Here is an 11,178-nt window from a genome sequence, read left to right as displayed (position 1 = left end):
TTTATTTTGATCGTCAATTTATAGCTATTTTCATATATGTAGACATATATTTCTGCTAGGGTTGGAGGAATATTGTTTCTTCATTTGTTCATGAGAAAACCTTTCAAGTCTTACGGTATCTCACAGCATCGCACCATACTCTTGCAGCTTTAATTATTAATCATTTCTGATAGCCAAACTGCTTATAAAGTCGATTCCCAACACAATGGTATGCTGGTCCGACACCAGTGCTCCCAACAACAGTGAGCTCCATTTAAATAGTTTAACCAATTAAATGTTCTCCACTTTAACAACAAGATGCCATCATGCAACATTAATATCCAGTCAAAAAATACTGAAAAACATGACTGAAGCAGCAGAATGAACATGTATTTATCTCTGGTGCACGGTGTACTAGGTGTCAGCAAGTTGTAGGCAGGAGAACTCTATATGGGGGAACCTTTCTTTGTTGGTTAGATGTTCTACCCGGAAGGAAAATAATGTTTCTGATTACTGAGGTGTGTACACATCTGGATGTTTTCGACAGTTGAGCATGACTGGACACTACAAGTTTTAGATGTTAATAAAAAATCAAGGTGTTCAATAGTAAATGATGACTTTCATTCAGCCAACACAACAACAACCAGCACTTCTATCGAGTAATACCGCTGTCACATCTCAGTGTCCGATGCCAATAGCTTTACCAATTAAATGTACTCCAATTTAACAACAGGTTGACTTCTTGCTGCACAAATCTCCCGTGTAAAACAACAACAAACAAAAAAAACCACAAGCAAAGAGAAATTGCCTGTTTTTCACTTTATTTTGATCACGAGGTCTTTCTATGTCATTTTGTGTTCACATCAGTGTGTTGGGGAAAGGATTTCAGGAGTCTTTATGAAATGATAAACTTGGAAATAATATTCATCCCTGCAGCCACAGAGAAACACCCAGGCTGACACACTGCTAACTGGTGTCTGATAGCTACCACATCCAGGAAACATAATAGCTCTTGTCTGAACTGAACATGTGCAGAATAAAATCATAATTCCACATTGAAAGGTACAGAAACAGAGCTGAAACACAGAAACAGAACTGACAGCCGTTGTGTTTCTTCATCTGAAGCTCTGAACAAGCTTTCACTCCTTTGAAGGAACAAACTCCCCCGAGCATGTGTGATCAGAGGGATCGTCTGTAATGTGAAACATCCTGGTTCAGTGTCACGCTCCAAAACTGTTTCATATATAACTAAATATTTACCAGATGATTCCTCACGAGTTCAGTCTCCTCTTTCTCCTGTTATCTACCATCAACTTTCACAGTCCACAAGACCCTTTTTATCTAATAAACCCCAAATCTGTAAATGTCAGTGTAGAGGCTAAGGCAATGCGTAAACCACTGAGACGTGACAGTGGGATTATTTGATTGAAGTGCTGATTGCTGTTGGGTTGGCTGAATGAAAGTCCAAGTCATCGTTCACTATAGAACAACTTGATCGTTCATTAACATCTCAAACTTAGTGTCCAAAACATCCAGATGTGTACGTGCCTCAGCAATCAGAAACAACTTTTCCTTCGGGGTAGAACACCTGACAAACAACAAAAGGTTCCCCCATATGGAGTTCTTGTTCTTGTTTGGATACGATGGATCAAAGAATAACTGCCCTTATTGCAAGAGAGCAAGAAGTGGAACCAAATGGAACACAGCTTGACAGCAGTAGAAGTCGTTGTCAGAATGGATTTCTCAGCCCCTCGTGGTTCATGGACACTGGCAAGCGCACTGGACTTGTCACCAACAATGCTTGACATGCATGTCGGAGGGTTCAACTAGTCAAGGTGGTAAGGCAGGTTTACCCTTTCGAGGATGCCAGACACTGGTGTTGGGATCTCACAGGACCACAGAAAGTTTGTTCATTTCTGGATGCAGAGTACGCAGGCGGAAGGACGGCAGCAGGGAGGTGCTGTACGGCGAGGAGGCTGGCCGAGGACGCTCGTAGAGGAAGCTGAGGAGCACAGCAGGGAGAGCTGCGTGGCGAGGAGGCTGGCCGAGGACGCTTGTGGAGGAAGCCGTGGAATGCCTTCACACATGTTACTCCGACAAGGGACACAATCTTCTGGCACCGGACCCGCCTCCCTGCAGGGTTTAAGAAGTGGGAGTAATTGTCACGGATATGGACAGGACCCAAGTGCAGGACTCTGGAGGCAGACTGGGTTCAAGCAAGTCTTTTATTCTTAATGACAGCACAGACTGATGATAGCAGGTTGCTCCTTGACGTGAGGAGTGCAGCAGACTCGATTCCAATGCCCGGGACAAAACGGACGAGACCTGGACGACTAACAGACTGGACCGGACGGACGGACGGGACATCTAAAACAAACAAACCAACACTGAACAAACACACAGACAGGACATATATAGAGAAGGGTGATCACAGAAAGTGGTCACAGGTGTGGTGCTGGAAGCCCAGACATATGACCCGCCCACTCTTAAAGGAGACCTCAAGCCTAGTTCCTGACAGTACCCCCCCTCCACGACCGGCTCCAGACGGCCCAGGCATCTCAGGATGCTGCCTGTGGAAGTCTCTGACCATGCCTGGGTCCAAGATGTCTCTAGCAGGTACCCAGGCACGTTCCTCAGGCCCATACCCCTCCCAGTCAACCAGGTACTGAAAACCCCGCCCACGCCGGCGAGCTGCCAGGAGCCGCCTGACTGAAAAAACCTCCTCACCCTCTACAATACGGGGGGGAGGAGGGGCTCTTGAAGAGGGAACCAGGGGGCTTTCCCGGGCAGGTTTAACCTTCGACACATGAAAGGTGGGGTGGACGCGAAGCGAGCGGGGCAAACGAAGGCAAACGAAAGCTTAATTATTGGATACAGTCCAATGAACCTTGACGCCAGCTTCTTTGCGTCAGAGCGGATTGGCAGGTCCCGGGTGGAGAGCCACACACGCTGACCAACATCATAAGTTGGTGCGGGAACCCGGCGCCGGTCTGCAAGCCTCTTGCGTTCTGCAGAGCACTGCAAGAGCTTGCCTCTGGCCATAAGCCAAGCGCGCTTGCATCGCCGCACCATCGCCAGAGCTGACGGGACACTAACCTCCGATTCCAGGGCAGGGAACAGGGGAGGTTGGTAACCATACACACACTCAAAGGGAGACAGACCAGTGGACGAACAGGGCAGGGAATTATGGGCGTATTCTACCCAGACCAACTGCCTGTACCACGAAGCCGGACTGTCAGAGACCAGGCAACGAAGGATGGACTACAGCTCCTGGTTCACCCTCTCTGTTTGGCCGTTAGATTCTGGGTGGTACCCGGACGAAAGGCTGACCGTAGTACCCAACAGCCTGCAAAACTCCCTGCAAAACCGAGACACAAACTGAGGACCCCTGTCCGAGACAATGTCCCGCGGGAACCCATGAAGACGGAACACGTGTCTCAGCATGACCTCTGCCAGCTCCTTGGCTGATGGGAGCTTCGCTAGGGGCACAAAGTGGGCCATCTTGGAAAACAGGTCCAAGATGAGGATGGTGGTAAACCCTTCTGCGTCCGGGAGACCAGTTACAAAATCAATGGACAGGTCTGCCCATGGTCGGGTGGGTACTGGGAGCGGCTGCAACAGACCCGAGGGACGAGACCGCAAGGTCTTGTTATGCGCACAGACAGGGCAAGCCCGGACATACTCCCGGTTTTCCCTGCTCATCTCTGGCCACCAGAAACGCTGTCTCGCCACAAACAGGGTGCGCTGAGTTCCTGCGTGACATGACAGCAGGTTCGTGTGGGCCCATTGAATAACACTAGACCGTACTGGGGGACACACAAACAGGCGGTTGGGAGGACAACCTGGCGGCACCGTCACCCCCTCCAGAGCCCGCCGAACCTGCTCCTCAATCTCCCACGTCACCGCCCCCACCACACAGGTCGGAGGTAAAATTGGCATGGGGGAACGAGGAGCAGGATCCGGCTCAAAGACCCGGGAAAGGGCGTCAGGCTTCACGTTCTTAGACCCCGGCCGATATGAAACCACAAAGTCGAACCGGGTGAAGAACAGCGCCCACCGGGCCTGCCGAGAATTTAACCGTTTGGCCGACTTGATGTACTCAAGGTTTCTATGGTCGGTCCATACCACAAACGGGTGCTCAGCGCCCTCCAGATAATGCCTCCACTCCTCCAACGCAGCCTTGATGGCCAGGAGCTCTCGATTGCCGATGTCATAGTTCTCCTCAGCCGGGGTCAGCCGCCTGGAGAAAAAGGCACATGGGTGCAGCTTCCCATCCTTACTGCTGCGCTGAGAGAGCACTGCCCCAACACCGACATCTGACGCGTCCACCTCCACCACAAACTGCCGTCCCGGATCTGCCACCCTAAGCACGGGAGACGAGGTGAACCTGGCCCTGAGCTCAGAAAACGCCTGCTCAGCCGAGGGACCCCAAGAAAACGGGACCTTGGGGGAAGTTAAGGCATGTAGAGGCGCCGCGACAGAGCTGAATCCCCTGATAAACCGCCGGTAGAAGTTAGCAAACCCCAAAAATCGTAATAATTGCTTGCGGCTACCCGGGGTCGGCCAATCCGCTACAGCCCTGACCTTCTCCCTGTCCATCTCCACCCTCCCCTCTGAGATGACGTGCCCAAGAAAAGAAACGGTGGGAGCATGAAAAACACATTTCTCGGCTTTGACAAATAAGTTGTTGCTGAGAAGACGCTCCAAAACAAAACGAACATGCTTAACATGACTGGCAAGATCCGAAGAAAAAATCTAAATGTCGTCGAGGTAAACGAACAGAAACTTATTCAATGCGTCTCTCAGCACATCATTGACGAGATTCTGGAAAACAGCGGGAGCATTGCATAAACCGAAAGGCATCACCAAATATTCGTAATGGCCAGAAGGTGTGTTAAATGCCGTTTTCCACTCGTCCCCTTGCCTAATCCAGACCAGGTGGTAAGCATTGCGCAAGTCCAGCTTAGTAAAGACCTTGGCTCCCTGCAGGCGTTCAAAGGCCGAAGTCATAAGGGGTAGTGGGTAGCGGTTTTTAATGGTTATCTCATTGAGGCCCCTGTAGTCTTGTCCTTCTTCTCCACAAAGAAAAATCCCGCCCCTGCAGGGGAGGACGAGGGTCTGATTATCCCAGCCTCTAAGCCAGACTCAATGTAATCTTTCATGGCCTGATTCTCAGGTTGTGAGAGCGAGTAAATGCGACCCTTGGGAGGAGTGGTACCTGGCAATAACTCAATGGCACAATCATAAGGACGATGCGGTGGCAGGGATGTTGCCTTCCCTTTGTTGAACACCTCCCTTAGATCGTGGTAGCAGCTGGGAACTCGCTCGAGGTCCGGATACACAGGAACCTCCACAGCTGCAACCTTAACTCCAGACACTGACCGACAATGCTCAGAACAATCCCCTCCCCAACTCAAAATAACCCCGACTCCCAGTCAATATGGGGCTTGTGCAAACATAACCAAGGAAGGCCCAGGATAACTTCTTTGCTGCTCAACTTTCGTGTTGGTCGTGAAAGAGTGGATGTGAGGAAGAGGGAGACCGGGGCTCGGGACTTTGCATCGCGTCAGAGCTTTCTGTTTGCAGCATAGTGTCAGCACGCCGGGGGGTGCCTGGTCTGTCTTTGCATCGTGTCTGTGGTTTCTGTTCAAACGCGTTCTCTCAACGGCGGTCAGCACCGCGACATCGCAGCTGCATCACGGGGACGGACCGAGGACGTGATGCAGAGATGCTCGGAGCCTCCGTGTTCTGGCACGGAGCTGCAGGAGCGAGATCAGCGCCGGAGTTGCTGCTCCAGTGTTTGAGCAGAAAGCTCAGTGCTCCCGTGTCCCGGAGCAGCGCACCGGCACGCTCGGGTGCGGGGCAAGTTGCCGGAGCGTTCGCTCTCTCAGGACAAACACGGAAGTTGTGGCTGCAGCTCTGCGGCTGCAAAAAATAAAAGTTAACTAAACAACAAGTGCAAAGTGGAGGATGTAAACAACAACAGAGGATTCATAAGATCCTGATCTGCCGCCAGGCTGAGACGACTGTTATAACGTCACACATCTGTGGAGCTCTTAAGCCCCGCCTACTTTTTAAGCTCCTTGCTGCGGTGGAAACGAGTACTGGATTTGGCTCCGGTTATGCTTTACCATACCGCTCCGTAATGCTCCGTAATGCCGTCCCTGCATTTTTGTGCGGTGGAAACAGAGCTCAAGCGTCCCATCTGGTGGAGTCAGAAAATATAGAAAGAGGTTCATGAATCTTCACTGATGCTTGATTTGGCCATCACTAATTAAGGCCTCCACACTCACCACCTTCACCCAGTATGTGAGCTGCCCCACCCGAGAGGAGGGAATCCTGGACCTGCTGTGTGCCAACATTAAGGAAGCATATAGCAAACATTTTATTTTCTGACCTTAGTGAAGTAGCAAGAGGCGATTGATAGACTCCGTGTAGTACGAAGATGTCTGTGGCAGAGAATCAAGAGGACTCCAGCAAAATGTCCCAAGCAAGCACCAGCGAGGAGGCGGGCAGCCAGGAAGAGCAGACAACCCTCGTACATCTCTGACTGCACTGGAAGAATTTGTATAGATGTCTGGATCCAAAAACAACTGTTTTCAAATGCGCTGCAATATCATCGTATTATCTGCTCCATGAAACACATTAATGCTCATTTGTACACATTTCATGTAGATCTTTAATGTATTGGCATTTTTACTGAAACACTTTCATTTTCAATGGGCATATATGAGACCGAAGGTAGCCTAGTGCATCCCACATTATTCAACATTAACATTTAAATATAACATTAAAGTCATTACGTCATTTAGAATAATGTTGGTTTTGTTGGAAGGTGTTGCAGTGCACCACAGGCCCCTCTGACTGGTGGCCTCAGCTGGTTTTGTCCTTAATGTTTCGTTATTTTTTTATGTTTATTACTTTTACTTTGGTACTTTAACCCTTCTACTTGAGTAAAATGCTTGAGTTGATTGTTTAACTTCAACAAAAGTATTTTTAAACCCCAGGATCCATACTTCTGCTTGAGTAATGCATGTGAATACTTTTGTCAACTCAGGGAGCAACACTGTAAAAACTATTAGATTTTTTGATTTGATGAATTATTTTCTGTTCTGTTCCTTTCAATTCTACAAAAGGGATTATTTAACTCACTTATATTTTTCAGGTTCACGAGTCCGGATGCTCTATGACATGTTTGGTTGTGCAGGAACTCGTATATTTGTGTAAAGATCTTTGATTTCTGAACAAATATGAAATTAATTAGAGAATGTCAACAGTCTTGTGATGAATCAAGTACACACTGCAGGCAGTGAGACCAGAGTGCCTCATGAGGGTATAAAAACCCTTCTTTCCCCTGAGAGACACCACAGAACTTCAACAGGCACAAACTCATCTGATCACACAAAGGTAAGAACCTGACATTTCATTTAGTGCAACATTGCACCAATTTATCTTCTTATGAAACTGTTTTGTTCACCTCAGGAGAGTCGGCAACGTCAGTCCAGTTCAAAGAGTGTGTTTGAAATCTGACATAAAACTTTATTCTTTGATTTACATCCTGCAAACTGTGACAAGTTGTGTATTTTCACACAGATGGAGTCAGGTCTTCGTTTCATCCTGCTGGTGATCGTTGGCCTCTGGGCCACATCAGTGGTGAGTAAAATCTCCTGTAAGATGTTTTTTTAATCTGTCAGAAAATTGAGCTGCAACATTCATGAATCACCAGAGTATTTCTTAATATTTGCAATATAATGAAGTCCTCAAAACAGAATCATAATCAACCATTCTGATAATCATATTTTTCTCTTGACAGGAGGCAGATAATGGTTTGTATTTCTCTGATCTGTAACTTCCACATATAATGCTGTGGTCAGGATTTCTTCATGCATTACCGGTTATCTCATGATATGAAACTGTTCTGCAGATGACTGTAAGCCTTGTCCACAGTCGTGGTCAAAGTTCGGCCAGCGCTGTTTCCGCTTCTATTCACAACCTCTTACCTGGATCGAGGCAGAGGTGAGTTTAAAAACAGCTGTTGCTCTGATACAATGTGGGATCAGATGTGTGGCATGTATGCACTTCCACTGGTAAGCTTTACTACTGAGTGGCTGTTTTCTGATCACTGTCTTTGGTCCAGGCTACCAGGATTATACTTCATGTCCCAGTTGTTATCAATGTTTTCAGTTTAAAGCTCCTGTCAGTGTTTCTGATATTAGTTAAAACAATAGTTACTTTGGACTGTTTTCCATCACATTTTAACTCTGTCATCACACTTTGTCTTTTCTACTCAGAAACTCTGCCTCGATTCTTGTGGAAACTTGACATCCCTTCGTAATTCTGACGAAACCAAATATGTCAGGAATTTGATCTTTAAGGCGACCAACAAACACACCAGAAGCTGGCTTGGAGGAAACGATGCAGTGCAGGTTAGTGCTTCAGTAAAATAAAATAAAAAGTAAAAAGTAAAAAATACAGGGTTCCAAGGTAATTCTGCAGTCAAAAGTACCAGTAAACTCTCCTTTAATCAAAAGTGATATGGTAATATACACCAGAGTGAATCTACTTCCATGGATTTTCTCCATAATGTATTTGTAGTAAGTGTAAGTGACAAAACACCCCCCCACCCTAACTAGAAGATCTCTGTTGTAAAGCATCATGCTGGTGATGAGTGGAAACTCAGTCTTGAAGTGGTTTCTTTCAGGAAGGGAAGTGGCTATGGTCCGACGGCTCCAGGTTTGATTTCAGCGGCTGGGGACCCGGGGAGCCAAACAACCAAGGAGATGAGGACTGTATGGAAATAAATTACGGAGGTAAGGACTCTACATTCACTGTCTTCTTCTGAAGGAATCCGCCTCAATTCACAAATGTACATGAGGGAAACCAATTCTGAGACTCATTTAATACAGGATCGCCTCTCATCAGCAAAACCACTTTTCTTGAAGGGTAAATCTTTGTTCAAACTCCAGATTGACTCGATTTATTTAACATTAATGTCTGAGGTGTCATCAAACAACAATGAGATGATTTGATAGCATGGCCCCAGGCCTTCTTGTGTGGAGTTTCCTTGTGTCACCATGGTTTTCCTCCCAATCCACCAAAAAATATTTGTCACTGGTTTTGACACATTGAGAAGTTTGGATTCATAATGATTAATGTTTGCTGCAATTTGTTTCTCTGCTGATTGAAACTGTTGATAATAAGCTTGATGCACATTGTTTCTCTTTCTGCAGAAAAGGAACACATCAATGACGTTGATTGTACTCTGAAACAGCCTTTTGTCTGTTCGTTGGACCTGTAAAGATGCTCCTGAAGCATCAATGTGTCCAACCTCAGCGTTGACTCTCCTGTCCGCTGTCGGGATCTGGACTTCAACATAACCAATAAATATTTACTCTGCAGCAAACTGTTGGACTGCTTTGTGTTGTCTTCTTCCAAACAATCTGATGAGTTCTGTCAACAAATACAGTCAATCAACACTGTGTTCCCAAAGAATATTGTCTTATTGTGGAAGTGGAGAAAGATGAGATAAATGAAAATGATGCTGTGCAAAAGATCATTTCTTCTGAAACTAAAATTCAAAAACAATGTGCTTTCACTTGAAATGTATGGCAAACTCTAAATCTTTATTGAAATGTATCAAATTAATTATATATTTAATCTATTATTATCTAATAAAGTGATGGTGAAATCTAAATCTTTATTGAAATGTATTAAATTAATTATACATTTAATCTATTATTATTATTTAATAAAACTATGGAAACTAAACTTTAATTGAAATTTGCCATTAAATTAATCAAGATCATTTTTAATCTCTCTCTCTCTCTCTCTCTCTCGGTGTGTCAAGAAATTCTTGCTCTATTACAACAAACATCTGCTGCTTATCATCAAGTGCAGCTTATATGTGTTTTTTTTCTATTAAAATTTAGCAGTAAGGCTTCTGTTCAGGTGACAGACAGAAAACAGTACAGAAACATTGTATTATAATTATTTCATAAAACTATGATAACTCAATCTTTATTGAATTTTTTTATTAAATTAATTAGATGTATTTAATGTATTATTCAATTTAATAAAAATATGACAAACTAAATCTATTAAATGATTCTTTTTCTAATCATTTAATATCTGGTTATCTGTTTTAATAAAGTGTAATTGTGGGTGAGCAATGACAGGTGGGGGTCTGGTGCCTCTTCTCTTCCAGAGGGGAAGGCTTGAAATCATTTGAACTCTACTTGTTGCAGAGAGGCGATGAACCCTCTGATGTGATGCTCCACCTCTCTGCCCCTGAAGGAGCAGACACAGAATGTCTCCTCAAGTATATGAAAAAAGACCATCTAACCTAATTCTCTTTAAGAAAAAAAAAAAAGTGAGGTATTGAGTGTGTAAAATGACTTCACATCAGGACCAGACGTCAGCGAGTCGCTACACGGTGCTCTGCCCGCGATGGAGGCGCAGATTGCTTCCATCGCTTCTAAAAACATTTTCTGCTTCATATTGTTCATCGTCTGAAATTCTCAGTCCGTGAATAAAACATGATTTCGCCTGCCACTTTCTTTTTTCAATTGGCTGGATGTGTGCGTCATGTGATTGGGCGAGGGAGGAGCATGATAGCAGGTAGAACCAGATCTACTCAGCTCCGCCCCACGGAGCAGGTCCTGAAGAAGTTAAGACTTCATTGGTGGATGAGACCCAGACACACACATCTGATGAGAGCAGCTCTGAAAAGTTCCTCTGGAATGAAACGTCATCAACACACAAGCCCCGCCTCTTTCCCATCAGTGTGAGCAGGGCCCTGGCCAAGTGGGGGCCCAAAGCAGGATTTTATTTTGGGGCCCCCCTTCCAATAACATCATAATAATAATAATAATAATACTAAATTACAATTACTAACTAATCAAATGAACAGCCTCTATCAACAGTGGAACAATAACTTTACAGATGCACACGCCTGAAAAATGTAAAATGTAAAATGTGTGTTGTCTTTCTCGGAGTCAGTTTTGGATGGATCTATTCAGTGACTTGAGGGAGCGACATCTGTTCAATGGCAGTTACGAGCACACAGGTTTGCTGCGATACTGCTTTTCAGAAGTCCTGCAGAAAGAAGTGAATGAATACAAGCAACACTGGAACACTCACATTATTCGTCCAGTTGGGCAATCCTGATGCCCATCTGGAAGACCAGAGGCAATGTACTTT

At 45.5% G+C, this 11,178-nt stretch overlaps 1 protein-coding gene across 1 annotated transcript; it reads left to right on the top strand.

Moving 5' to 3' along the window:
• Positions 1-6,424: 6,424 nt before the first annotated feature.
• Positions 6,425-9,376, top strand: LOC308143588 (galactose-specific lectin nattectin-like; the record flags this gene model as incomplete). Its single annotated transcript, XM_080514450.1, has 6 exons — positions 6,425-6,517; positions 7,793-7,805; positions 7,904-7,995; positions 8,271-8,405; positions 8,681-8,789; positions 9,210-9,376. 6 exons carry the CDS (start codon positions 6,425-6,427, stop codon positions 9,275-9,277), a joined length of 510 nt encoding a protein of 169 aa, XP_080370576.1. The 3' UTR covers positions 9,278-9,376.
• Between the last annotated feature and the right edge of the window lie 1,802 nt (positions 9,377-11,178).

This window comes from Blennius ocellaris (genome assembly GCF_963422515.1).
Source record: "Blennius ocellaris genome assembly, chromosome: 18".
Classification (NCBI taxonomy): Eukaryota; Metazoa; Chordata; class Actinopteri; order Blenniiformes; family Blenniidae; genus Blennius; species Blennius ocellaris.
Note: the sequence above shows the minus strand (reverse complement) of the source record. Positions and strands in the feature narration are given on the sequence as shown.